Below are 14,466 nucleotides of genomic sequence, written 5' to 3' on the forward strand. Positions count from 1 at the left end.
TGCGGTGGAAAATAGAGCTTTTGAATATAGAGTTTTTGCCTATGAGCTTTTGTCAAAAGTGCTATTACTGAAAAGCTGTTTACATGTTTGGTAACCGCATGTCTTAAGTGCTTTTTTTATGTTACTGATGTTTGGTAACAAAACAAAAAAAGAGCTTTTAGTTGAAAAAATTACAATAAAGGACATGAAATGATTTTTTTTTTTTTTTTTAATATAGGCAAAAAAAAAAAAATCATTATGTGACACCAAATATATGTCATTTTACGTAAAATCATTACATGTTTTTCAATAAAGGCCTAAGGTTGGTAATGATTTTTTTTTTTTTTTCCATTTTATACCAACCTTTTTATATAAAAATGGTTAATGTTAGCTTTCACAAGTAAAAATTATTTTGTAATGGTTTATGTAACAAAACGTCAACATATTCTTTCTTTTTTTTAAAAAAAAAAAAAAAAATTATTTAAATTATTTAACACACTTTTTAACACCACAACACTTAAAAGTATTTAACACATAAAAAAGAACAACATTCAAGGAAATCCTTACAACATTTTAAGTAATTTATAAAAATAAAATAAAATAAATAAAAATAAAAATAAAACATTAACGGGTCATAAGTAGATTAGCAATATAATCACGCTCAATGTTCATAGAATTTTCATATGATGTCTTTGATTGTTGTATGCTTGATTCATCTTGTGCTTCATCATCGCCTATACTGTCAGTAGATAGTAAATCCTCATCATCATCATATGGTTGGAATTCAGCATCCTTTATTGCATGCTTTCTAATGAAGTTATGAAGAGCCATAGACACTACTACGATTTTCACTTGTTTATCATAAGGAAAACTCGGCATGCAATGCAATAACTTCCACTTATTTTTCCAAACTCCAAATGTTCTTTCAATAGTGCATCTAAGTGATGAATGTGCATGATTAAAAATTTCATGCATACCCCTCGGTTAGCTTCCGCGACGAAAGTCTAGTAGATGATACCGTTCTCCTTTGTATGGCCCCATGTATCCCTTCATATGAGGATATCCTGCGTCTACCAAGTAATACTTTCCTACAAAAAATATACAAATAACAGTCATAATTTTTTTTTTTTTTGTTCATGTATAATTCATAATTGTTATTTTTATTAAATACAAACCTCTAGGTGGGTGTGGAAGTCGCAATTCTTCCTTTCGAATGGCTTCCAAAAAAATGCGTGTATCATGTGCAGTACCTTCCCATCCAGCCCAAACAAAGGTGAAACACATACGAAAATCACAAACAGCCATAATATTCTGAGTAAGAGTCCATTTTTGACTAATATATGGTATTTGGTTTGATGGAGAAATTTTAACTGGCACATGGGTTCCATCAATGGCTCCAATACAATCTTTGAAGTATGGCCAATACCGCTCATCATTACGAATTTTTCTTGGAACATTCCTAAACTCCCTATCAATAGGATTAATAATGTCAACCGCCATTCTTGAAACAGCCATTAAAACATGAAAAAAAATGTCTACTAACTGTTTCTCCTGAATGTTGAAACATTTCTTGCATTATCCTATTCCCAAACCCATGGCCTAAAGTAATCAAAAACATAGCTACCAACTCTTCAACAGTTAATTTCCTAGTACCTCTTAAATGATATTTTTCCTTCAACTCTTTACACAAGTAAAGGAATATGTGTATTTCTATTCTGAAATTTTGTTTGCATCTATCAGGATTACCTTGTACAATTTCCATAACCCATTTATAACCTGTTTGAGAAGAGGTCCTACAAGGTTCCTTGGCAATATATGGCATATAATAGTTCTCAACAAATTCTACTGCTGCAACTGCTAAAATAAAAACATCATTTTCATTTTCATTTTCCTCTTCACCATAATCACTATCACTTGTATCATCTTGAGTGCTATAATCACTATTGTCCATATCTGTAAGGAAAACAAATAAAGAAATAAATACAAAATAAATATATAAGCACCCATAAAAATAAGAAAAACATCATCCAAACATAGTTATGAAATATTATAATATACTCATCTTAGTACACAAAGCAACACATCAAAAAATAAAAAATAACACTTAAATAAATCCTTATAGCTTCTCAAATAGTTCATAACAAAACAATATTAAAAAATAACAACATTAATCCATGCTACGACAGTTAATTTCTCTATTTCTCATTCGCTTGATAAAGTCAATCTGCAACCATGGCTCTTTAATAGTCACAAACATCTCTCTATGTGATCTCTTAAGAAATACCTTTGTTGCAAACTTAAGGATATCAATGTCATTTTCTCTTTCAGCAATCCCCCGAACAACATCCATTACCTCTTCAATATTACATCCAAGCTTATCGTAGCTCTTAGATGTCACTGTATTCTTACTTTCTATTACATTACAAATACAACTCAAATGTTCACTAACAATTTGAACTCCTTTCTTTCTTTTCTTACATTGAACCACAAGACCAAACTTCTTATTTCCTTTATCCCGCGTATCTAAATCAGCAGGAATATCATCAATGCTATGTGTATTGAGATTTGGTTCATCATCCAAAACATCTAAATCTTCTACAACATTGTCATCTTCATTAAGCATTACTTCTGCACTATCTATGAAACCAATATCATTAGGAACCAACCTTATGGATGGTGCCCAAGATCCCTCCCCAGTGGCAATTATATCTCTAAACAATATCTCCAGCTTCATAGCATAAGTCAGACCTATCGTGTAAAACTTGGTTGCTTCTGGAACTTCCTGTATTTAGGTATATGTAAAAATCAATAATAAACATTTGTGCAAATCATTTAAACAAAAAACAAACAAGTACAAATATAATACCTGCAATTTTTTTTCCCACCAATCATCGAGTGCATCAATTGTCTTTTTCACCGGATCCCATCCAAGGCCAATTTCCTTCCTTATCAATCTCTTCCAAATGTTCCACTCTTTTTTCAAATTATCCCACTTGTTCTTTAGTTGTTTATAGCAATATTGTTTTTCAGTTTTTTCATTAAATTTATCTATCACATTTTTCCATCATGTCCTATTGAAATGTGTTCCTGGGCGGTTACCAGCATGAATCTCAGTAATACATATGTCAAGATAATCTTCTAGCATTTTTTCAATCCAAAATACTTTCTTTATCTGAGTATCTGCCGTAGCAGCAACGTTGCTTTGACATTTTTTACTCATTTTGTCACACAATAAATAATCTGATAAAATTATAAATAAAAAGTGTGTTAAACACTATTAACAATTAAAATTTTGTTTAAATTGATCAATTGATAGAATGAAAAAAATCATATTTACATAAATAATATGCATGTCCATCAAACAAAAGGGCAATATCAAAAAATAATGGAATCAAGTTTTAGAAAAAAAAAAAAAAAAAAAACATGTTCAATATATATATATAAATTGAGCATGTTTCAGAATCAAGTGTTGCAAAGGACAAAAACATAAGTTGGTGGTGAAAGAGAAATTATATATATAAAATGAAGTTGCTGAAATCAAGTTTTGCAGGACTGTTTTTGCTTAGAAAAAAAAAATAATAATCGCAAAGATGAAGGCATGACTCGGTGGTGTGTGTGAGAGAGAGAAAGAGATTTACAATATATATATATATATATATTGAGCGTTTCAGAAGTAAGTGTTGCAATTTGCAAAGGACAAAAAGGTGGTGAGAGAGAGAGAGATTATATATTTATATATATATAAAATGAAGTTGCATGAGTGTTTTTGATTTAAAAAAAATAATAATAATAATAATAATAATTAATTGCAAAGAAGAAGGCATGACACAGTGGTGTGAGAGAGAGAAGGAGATTACAAAATATCTCTGCCAAATCTATGTGGTTCACAGGAAAAAAAAATTAATTAATTGCAAAGAAGAAGGCATGAGTCGGTGGTGTGAGAGAGAGAAAAAAATTACAAAATATCTCTGCCAAATCTGTTCACACACGTTTTTGTCCTTTTCCTTTCTGTTGACAGAAGGGCAAGGCTTTGTGACGAGTGCGACGTGTGAGAGAGAAAGAAATAGTGAGATAATTCAAACGGGGCACATGAAGATGCAAAAAAAGTAAACGGAAAAAGGGGCAGCATCAGAAACAATGCAAAAAAAGTGTTCATCAAAAAAAAAAAAAATCTAGAAAAAAGCAGAGTAATAAAGCCAGCAGAGTAATAAAGCCATCGTCTCTCTCACTCTGCTAGTCCTCAAAGTATATCTCTCTCCCTCAATATTTTCTTTCATCTCTCACTCAGTAAACCATACACTCAAAAAACAAGCCAAAATACAGAAATCTCGTCTCTCTGTCACTTTGCTCAAAAAACCATACTGCTCACCATGATTTTTCTCTTTCTATATAAACACCTTCTCTTGGTTATGTTTTTTGTAGCCAAGAACGTCAAAGTTTCGTCTCTCTTTCTCTCTTTGACCCTCGAAAGAACAAGAGTATATAGAAATCAAAAGAAAAATCAGACATACCACAATATGTAGCTCTCAAAGACAGGCGACGGGACTCAGCAGCTCTCAAATTCAAAGAAGGGTTTGCAGCTCTCAAATTTGCGGAGGAGGCGCAAGGCATGAAAAAAATTTGTATATATATTGGTAATGTTGTAAATATGTGAAATATTTTGGATTTTTTTGCACTGTGTTATTTTCATTAAACAAAAACTGCGGCGCGCCTTTTCCATTTAAAGTGCGTTTGGTCAAAAGCCCCAAATTGGAGCTTGTAGCTAAACGCTCGGTTTAACGTTTGGGAGGACGAAAAGCTCTTTGTTAAAAGAAACCCAAACGACCTATTTTTTCCTTGAAAGTGCTTTTTGGAACCTAAAAGCCCTTTTGGTGCTGTAAATCGCAATCCCAAACATGCACTTAAACATGGACAGTTGTCTTCATAAAAGGATGCCACATGTCACTATATTAGCCTCTCTTCCTAAAAACTCTCATATTATATATTAGATATTAAAATGACACTTGACAGTATTTTTAAATGCCACATGTCGCAATTTTTTGCCATCCTATTTAAAACTAACTTAAAATGACACTTGGCAAAAAACGTGATGACGTGATCCATATGAAGGATATTGAACACCAAACTCACATATATATACAGGGACGGACCCAGAAAATTTTATGGGAGGGGGCAGCTAAATTTTTTTTTTGGTTCTTTAAAATTTTTTTATTAAAAAAAATTATTTTGGTTGTTTTTTATGAACTAAAGAAAGGGCCAAAGAAAGTTGACATTTGAAAGTAAAAGCCAAAAATAAAAAAACTTAGTGGGTATGGGCCAACAAAATTAAAAATTGGGCTAAAAGTTTTTATTGGATATGGCCAAAAAATTTAAAAATAGGGCCAATTTTTTTTTTTTTTTTTTTTAGAAAGAGGTCAAATGACTAAAATTAAAATTTTAACTTTACCATTTTTTTTTTTTTTTACTTATAATATTTTTTTTCCCTTATTTTGAGGGGGGGGACCATGGCCCACCCCGGTCCCCCCCTTCCTCCGTCTCTGTATATATATATATATATATATATATATATAAGCCGAGTTTTGACGTAGAGAGTTCTTAAAATTTTTTTTTTTTTTTTTTGTTTAATATGTCCATACAAGAGGGGGAGGGGAATTCGAACTAGTGACCATCGCTTCATTAGGCGTAGTCCTAGCCGATTGAACTACTTCTTGGGGACAGAGAGTGCTTAGAATTGCAACACATGTTCGTATTTTTTAATATTTGAAAGTGCTTAGAATTGCGACACATGTCCATGTTTTTAATATCTGAACCGTTTTTTTATTTTTACCCTCGGTCATTAATTAGCTTAATTAATTGTGTTGATTATATTTCAAGAGTTTTCCATACATAAATTATTCAATAAATTAAGTATTTTTAAATGCCACATTATTATTTGTTTTCCAATATTATTTGTATGGAAAACAAAAGAATTAAAATAGTACAAATTAACCATACTTAAGGAACACATATAAGTTTAAGGGCTAAAATATGAATATTTTAGCACTTAACAATGTTTAAGGGTTGCCAAAATGAAAATTGTGATCATGTTGGTCTTATTGCTCATACTTCCTTAAAGGTTCTTGATTCTTGTCATTGGTACCTCAACAGTGCTTGCTCCAAACACATGCCGGGGGATAAGTGTGTTTTTAATTGTCTGAATGAGTATAGGGGTGGCAGTGTTACCTTCGGAGAAGGAAATCATGCGCAAATTAAAAGGAAAAGTTCAATTGAAATCAAAGGACTTCTTGAGATTCGTGAAATTCTGTATGTAAAAAATCTCAAAGCCAATCTTCTTAGTATTCAGATCTGTGATGATGAACGATTGGTTCAATTCTCAAAAAAGGAATGCAATGTATTTGATGAGAATGGAAAATGAGTCATGGGAGGAATTAGAACTTTGGACAATTGTTATAGGATTGGACCAATAACTTCTGTCAATTGCAGTCATGTTAAACTTGATAAAGAAGAGTTGTGGCATCAACGACTGGGTCATTTGAATTTCAAGAACTTCTATAAGGCCTCCAAGGATGATCTTATCATTGGTCAGCCCAAGTTGAGTAAACTTGAGAAAGTGGTGTGTGGACTATGTCAGTTGGGAAAACATATCAAGTTTCAACATAGAGCAACTAAATCCATACGTACCTCTTGCTCCTTGGATTTGCTTCATATGAATCTAATGGTCCGACCATAAATGCTAGTATGGGTGGAAAGAGGTATATACTAGTGATTGTGGATGACTACTCTAGATACACTTGGGTGATGATGCTGAAAGAAAAGTTAGAAACTTATGATCAAGCTAAAATTTTGTTCAAAAGATTCAGAATGAAAAATGATGCATCATTAAACACATACGCATGGAAGAGAATTTGAAAACTTGAGCTTTGAAAAATATTGTGAAGAAACTGGCATCAAAAAAGAGTTCTCATCTCCCATTACACCCCCAACAAAATGGAGTGGTGGAAAGGAAAAACAGAGTCATACAAGGTATGGCATCTGCTATGCTCCATGGGAAGGGTCTTGCTACTTACGTTTGGGGGGAAGCAATCAAGACAACTTGTCACATTATCAATAGAGTTTATCAAATGCCTAGTACTAAGAAAACTCCATACGAGATATGAAAATGAAAGAAACCCACAGTGAAATATTATGTGTTTGGAAGTAAATGTTTCATTCTACATGATAGAGAAAATCTTGAAAATTTTGACACCAAGAGTGATGAAGGGATATTTCTTGGGTATTTGTCTTCCAGTCGAGCATTTCGTGTTTACAACAAATGGACTAACATTGTTCTGGAATCCATAAATGTTGTTGTTAATGACAAATATTCTGATGCCAATGGTAATTTACATGGAAGTGAGGAGAAGACTGTCGAAGTGGAAGAAGCAGGTTTGGAAGAATCAAAAGACATCATTGGTCTTGATTCCCTTGAGCCTAGTGATGAGTCTTCCAATTAAAAACCTCTGCCCAAAGACACCCATTCTCATATGATTTTAAATCATCCAAAAGATAAGATTTTGGGGACAATGGGAAAAGGGAAAAGACTTTGGAGTAGAGTCTTGAATCAAGTCTCATATGTGTGCTACTTATCTCAATTTGAAACCAAGAAGGTTGAAGAAGCACAACAAGATGAGAATTGGATTGCAGCAATGCACGAGGAACTGAATCAATTCACTTGTAATGATGTTTGGTCATTAGTTCCCAGACCAGCTGATCAAAATGTTATAAGAACAAAATGGATCTTCAAAAATACGTTTGAAGAACATGGTACTGTTATACGGAACAAAGCTAGGCTTGTAGCTCAGGGTTACACTTAAATTGAGGGAATAGATTTTGATGAGACATTTTCTCATGTTGCTAGACTTGAGTCTATCAAAATTCTGTTGGGAATAGCTTGCAATTTTGGGTTCAAATTATATCAAATGGATGTTAAAAGTGCATTCTTAAATGGTATTCTTCAAGAGAAAGTCTATGTGGTGTTACCCAAAGGGTTCAAAGATCCACATCATACCGAGCATGTGTATAAATTGAAGAAGGCCTTGTATGGTTTAAAGCAAGCACCTAGAGCATGGTATGACGGACTCACAACATATCTTATTGTTGGGATTGTTTACGTAAATTTTAAAAAAAAAAATTATTTTTACATAGCAGAATAAAACATGATCCCAAAATTTTTAACCATAAAGACAAACATGTTTAGATCTAAAGCAAATATATAAGTTAGATTACTTACATATAGATTTGGCCTCTCCTAGACATTGGGGCGTAGGAGTGTGCATCCGTTCTTCAATTTGGTGTTGGACTAAGTAGTTGAAGTTCCAACATGCTTGAATACTTCAAGTATGAGTCCATACTCATCTCACCTTCCTCATGTTCTTCGCGTTCTTCATGAATTTAAAGAACATCTTTATATTCTTCATTGTATTCATAAAGAACTTCTTGAAGACTTGAGAGTTTATCAAGTTCTTCAAGATCTTCAAACAATTGGGGAGAAGATTGATCCATTAGATCTTCTTTTTGATGACTAAATATGACAGTGACTATGAGCTCACAAAGTTTTATCAAGATCAAGCGAAAACTAAAAACAAAACTTTGGAGAGAGAAAACCCCCTAGGGCCATGTATTCACTCTTGTGGGAGATTGAAGTTGTGTTTTTGTTTTCACAAAAATCACAAGCTTCTGAATTGTTTAAGGTACTTTGCTTCTCAATTGAACGTCTATTTACAATACTTGGATCCCAAGAGAAAAATATTTTAAAGCCATGTGATTAGAAATCTCAATCCTTGTAAAAGTCGGCCAAGGGGGTCAAAAGACCACCCTTGCCCTCCATTTACATAGTCTAGATGGAGTTCTAATTCCATTTGACAACTTCAGAAAAATGATAATATAAAATTGACACATTTTAAAGTTTAAGAGTATAATATAATAAAATATCAGGGATGGTAAATGAAAATTTTCCTTTAATAAAGAAATAAATCCCAAGCCGAACCCGAACCTCTTAACGAGCGACCATGTGGATCTACCCTCTCTTCTGTAGCAAGATGGAGTTTGGGGCTAATTTCTAAATAGATTAAATCCCGAGGCCAATGAAGAAACAAGTGGGTGTAGTTAAATCCACATGTAGCCCCCACCTTATCAACAAGCGAGAGGAAAAGAAAAATTGAGAAAAGAAGAGAGGCTGTTGTACTTCTATTCCACCCCAAGAGCATCACTGGCGTCAGAATGGGGAAAGATGAGTGCTACGTCGGTTTCTTCTGCTCTCGCTACTGCCTCAGCCGCCGCCTCCACCGCCACCGCCCACCGCCGCAGTAAATGCATTTTCACCTCCAAGGCTTTTTCCGCCTCCTCTCATTACCTCCACCCTTTTTTACTTCGAGGTTTTTACTTTTTACTCTCCCTTTCTTCTTCTTTCTTCTTTGTTATATATATAAATCATATGTGAGCGTGTGTGTTGATGATGATGAATCTTAAAATCATCCAAAGTAATGGAAGGTTTCAGCATGCATATATATATATATATATACATCATATGTGAGCGTGTGTGTTGATGATGATGAATCTTAAAATCATCCAAAGTAATGGAAGGAAACAGCATTGCATGCTGAAACCTGATAAGGTATATGAATTTTGGTGTTGACTGCAATGTCTAAGTAAGACCATAAACAAATTCATCGTATGTAAAATCATTCTTCGCATGATGGTGCAAATTCATTGGGATTGCCCATTGAAACTGGCACAAAATATTCTATGCTCAAATGATTGTTTTGGATTTCTGCCTCACCTTAGGTTTCCAATGTGAGCTATCATGCATGTAATGTGAGAGAATTCATGTGGAACTCACTCGTCCAATTAAATTTTGAGCTATTCGGCCACTTATTTGAATAAGTGGATTCCGAATGACTTTTCTCACAATACTTGCCCAAACTGTTAACAATTCAAGCAGGTAGTTGCCATAGATCCTTATCCATCATGCAACGATCTGTAGTACCCGAAATCAATCTCTAAGTTAAATACTTATCATATGCCCAATACTGGAACTTAAATTTGGAAAAATAGAATAAAAGGTGGAGATCATCCTTATTGGTTTTAGAGCATGTTTGAGATTGTGTTTGAGAAATAGAGCTTCTAAGTGAAAAAGTGTTTTTTGGCAAAAGCTTCATTTTTAAGCTTTTGTCAAAAATGCGTTTTTGACTATTTTTAGGTTTTTTTAGTCCTTAAAAGTACTTTCAATTTTTTTTTTGGTTATCAAACATGTACTTTTTGAATGTTAAACGCACTTTTAGGCCCTTCAAACAGATACCCAAACAAACTCTTAGAGTAATAGTAGTATGCATGTGATGTCATACAACCATTGAACTTCTGCCAAAAGCAGCTAGCAAACAAGATGCTTTGCTTCCTTTCTTCCACTCCCAGTGAGCCTCTTATTAGATTGAGAATTTTTAAACTTTAGGAGAATAATTGTAAAAGCGATAAAAGTTTAGAAATATCCCTTCTTATAAGCTTAAACTTTTAAGATAAACGAATGATTTAGCATGGTATCAGAGCCGAAGTCCTAAATTCGAACCCTATCTTCGTCACCTCAATTATCCCCCTTTCCCCGCAGCTCATATCGTCATCCAGAAGTAGGCAACTCTTAACAAAATTTCTGCCTCTATAGAGTTTAAACTGTTCCGTTCCACTTTGATATATTGTTGCGTGCATGACAATGAACATGTCTGTGTCTTGATATAAACTTGACTGTGTTTGTTGTCGTGTCTTGCAGTTGCAAATGATTCAAAAAGCCCCGAGTTGTCTCCTGATCCTACCGTTGAACAATCATCAGATGCTGATAAGATTGTGGATGGTATGGACTTTGGTGAGCTCTGCAATGAGTTTGAGTGCATCAGCAGCCCTTTGGTGGAATCCACCGCAAGACAACTTGCCCGTGATATCCTTGAGCTTCGGGAAGGCAATCGTGCCCTTGGAACATATGCTGTTTCTGTCACATACAGGGTATATATATTTAAGCGTTTTGCTTTTTCTGTTGCAAAATCCTATCTTCATGTTTGGTATTTGCCTTATTCTTTCCGTTTAGATCACTACTTGTTAAGTAATTTCCCTAATATTCTATGTCAAATTTAAATCTTTTTTTTTTTTTTTTTGTTAGGTTATATATATTGTATTGTCCCACACTAGTTATTGGTGTGTGTATCTGTATTATTTTCATCTATATATAGGTCTTTTTTATACAGTATTATCTGTAATTTAATATACATTCTTATTCTCAATACAGTATCAAAGTACAGGTCCTGAATCACATTCCCAACCTTTTTCCTCTCCTTCTGGTATTCTCTCCTATATATATTGTATTGCCCCACATTAGTTATAGGTATATGTGTGTTTCTGTATTATTGGCCTCTATTTATAGGCCCCTCATGTACAATATTATATATGACTTTCAATATACAGTCTTATTCACAACATGATATTAGAGCAAAGGTTCTGAATCACTTTCATCACCCTTTTCCTCTCTCTTTCCGACATCCTCTCCTAGATATCTTATACCATCCCACATTAGTTATAATTGGTGTATCTATATTATTGGTGATTCAATATGCGGTCTCCTTCTCAACATTGTCATTAGTAGTTTCTTTTACTATATTTCTTATAGTGGAGAGAGACTTGTATTTATTATTGCAGTTGGGTATTTTAACACAATATTATGATATGATACTGATTGTAGGATCCAGTTAGAAGTTTTGCTGGTCGTGAAAAGTACAAGAGACCACTATGGGCAACCAGAGCTCTAGAAAACCCTACTGTGGTAAGACTTCTATATATCTTGTGCCTATATCTTTGAACTATTATCTTGTCTTTGAACTGCATTTTCTTCCCATTGCACTGAGCAATATTTTGGCCTTTCATATATCAAGAATCACATTGTAACGATTCTGGAAAAAAACGCTAGTCACCTATGTTATCATTCAAAAAAGACTAGTGAATTTAAAGTTTTCATAAAATTCTTTATAAAGCTTAGTTTCACATAAAAACCACGTAATGTAGAATTTAGTAATCATGACTATTTTTATAAACAGGGCCGGTTGGAGTCTTAGGTGGCTGCCTAAGGCCCCCAATTAATAAATATTAATGAATATTTTTTTCATAAAAAAATATTTAAGGCCTTAATTACCGTCAATATTATTTAACTAAGACCCCAAATTATGGTAAATAAGTAATTGAGAAACATTAACATTGTTTGATTCTATTAAAATCTTCAACATTCCATTCTTGAAACAAGTATTACAATAATTGGTAGCATTAAATAAGGAAATCAAATAATATATTAATATCAAAGTCATTCTTAAATAAAATTTTCATGTTAATCGTAGAGATATTTTGGGCCTTGTGATGAGTAGCCAAAGATTCCCATCATAATTTACAATGACAGTTAATCAGCAATAAATTATGATCCCAAGTTCCAACTAGTAATTGGATAGTCATTGCATGAGATATGAGGTTTTTGTTGTTTTTTTTTTTTGTTTTTGTTTCTTCTCTCTCTAACATGAGACATAGGTTACTTTTGTCCACAAAATATCTTAGTATTTTCCAACAACTATTCAAGTCCTTAAAATCATTTCATATATTTTCAGTGATTAAAAAAAAAAAAAATTGAAAAACTTAATAAGTAATTTTGTATTTCAAAAAGCGAGAAGAATTATTTTTAAATAAAAATATAATATTTAAATTTAAGAAACATGTCTTACTTAATTTCTCGCCTTAGGCCCCAAAATGTATCGAGCTAGCCCTATTTATAAACCACACATTCTAAGTGGGCTACTTCTCATCTTCCCAATATGGGACCGAGGCGTCACACGCAATGACTTTTCGTGGTTGCGTAGTTCATATATTTTGAATTTTAGGTATATATTGCATTTTTAGATTATAAATGTAACCTTTAATTAATCTTTCTATGTTGTTGTTACAGTATGTGCAGGAAATGGTGATGTTATCAACCAGTGTCCTGAGCATAAAGTGGACAATCAAAGGGAAGCCAAAATCTTTTGTTGCTGGCTTGGGAGGAGATTTGATAATAAGAGTTAATTCTCAATTCACTCTCAACCAAATTAGTGGGCAAGTGATTGAGCATGAGGAGTTGTGGGATTTATCATCTTCATCGCCCATTGCTCAGGCCTTCTTCTGGACATCACGGCGCCTTTTTGCGGCGACTGAGGCCGGAAAGGATCTGGCCGATGCTGTTAAGAACCTGTCAAGCCGTTTCTCCACTAAGAAAGAAAACTTGGAAATGTATCCAGACCCCTCTGGTGATCCAACAAAGGTAAGTTTATTTACCTTTTTTTTTTTTTTTTAGTATCTATGTATATAAATTAAGGGGAAATTTCACTTAACTCTCCCGAACTTCGATGCGTTTTAACATTATCCGCCCCCTAAAAGTTCTAAAACTTTCAGTTTATGGTATTAAAGTTTCAATTTTTTGCAATGTCTCCATCTAGTAGAATTTTTTGTTAAATCCTGTCAAAATTCTAAAAATACCCTTTTTATTAAATTAAAAAAAAAAAATTGTAAAGATTCAGGTATTGGTTAGGATTTAATAAAATTTGCAAAAATACCTACTCCTGAATTTTTGCAACTTCTTTATTTTTTTTTAAAAAAAAAAAAAAAAGAAGCAATGATATTTTAGAAATTTTGACAAGATTTAACAAAATATCGTAACAGATTAAAGACATTATAAAAAATTGAAAGTTCAATACGTGTAGAAGTTCCCCGGGGGGGGGGGGGGTGTGGGGGAAGTTTTGCAGCATTTGCGAGGCTTTTTGGTGGAAAAGGAAAGGGTTAGTTTTCTGTCATTATCAACTGGGGGGGGGGGGGGGGGGGGGGGGGTGGGGGTGAGTTTTGCAGCATTTGCGAGGCTTTTTGGTGGAAAAGGAAAGGGTTAGTTTTCTGTCATTATCAACTGACTTATGCCATTGTTTGCCTTGCTTCAGTTCTTTCAAAAGGATGACAGCTTCCAAAGAGATGCATACCAAATTGCACTACTTCTGGCAGTCCTGTATTTGGTTGTTCAGTTTTTGAGGACAACCTTGTAATACTACACCACTTTCTTTATTGTGGATATAATTATGTTACTGCTATTGTATATTGTTGTATAAATTAATCACTCTTAGCTTTCATGGGAATGGATGATCATATTAAACTAAGTTTTCCTGTAATTGTTTTTCATTTCCCGAGTTTGCTACAAACACTACAAAATTCGCTACATATTTTTTATAAACTGATGTGACAATCTACGTTAATAAAAAAACTGACTTGAAAACAAAAATTTTATATTGGTGTTGCCAGAGAGGATGCCACGACAGTTTTTAAAAGTTTTGTAGTGAAACTGGTAGTAGTTCTAGCATTCTCCTTCATTTCCCAAGTACAAAACATATATTGAACAGAACAATAAGCACAAAA

General features: G+C 33.5%; 1 protein-coding gene and 2 pseudogenes across 1 annotated transcript; 1 reads left to right on the forward strand and 2 right to left on the reverse strand.

The window, feature by feature from the left end:
* Positions 1–603: 603 nt before the first annotated feature.
* LOC132169037 (uncharacterized) lies at positions 604–1,930 on the reverse strand (annotated as a pseudogene).
* Positions 1,931–2,146: 216 nt separating this feature from the next.
* LOC132169038 (L10-interacting MYB domain-containing protein-like) lies at positions 2,147–3,199 on the reverse strand (annotated as a pseudogene).
* Positions 3,200–9,091: 5,892 nt separating this feature from the next.
* LOC132171752 (transmembrane protein, putative (DUF2358)) lies at positions 9,092–14,210 on the forward strand. The gene is made up of 5 exons (XM_059583144.2): positions 9,092–9,392; positions 10,778–11,007; positions 11,738–11,818; positions 12,980–13,330; positions 13,998–14,210. Exons 1-5 carry the CDS (start codon positions 9,248–9,250, stop codon positions 14,097–14,099), a joined length of 909 nt encoding a protein of 302 aa, XP_059439127.2. The 5' UTR covers positions 9,092–9,247; the 3' UTR covers positions 14,100–14,210.
* Positions 14,211–14,466: the final 256 nt, after the last annotated feature.

Source organism: Corylus avellana, chromosome 1, assembly GCF_965113065.1.
Source record: "Corylus avellana chromosome 1, dhCorAvel1.hap1.2, whole genome shotgun sequence".
NCBI lineage: Eukaryota > Viridiplantae > Streptophyta > Magnoliopsida > Fagales > Betulaceae > Corylus > Corylus avellana.

Excerpts from the sequence above, each read along its gene's own strand:
- LOC132171752 (XM_059583144.2), top strand. The coding sequence starts at position 9,248 with ATGAGTGCTACGTCGGTTTCTTCTGCTCTCGCTACTGCCTCAGCCGCC. Across the intron at positions 11,008-11,737 it reads CTGTTTCTGTCACATACAGG|GATCCAGTTAGAAGTTTTGC; the intron begins GTATATATATTT and ends TACTGATTGTAG. Across the intron at positions 13,331-13,997 it reads CCTCTGGTGATCCAACAAAG|TTCTTTCAAAAGGATGACAG; the intron begins GTAAGTTTATTT and ends GCCTTGCTTCAG.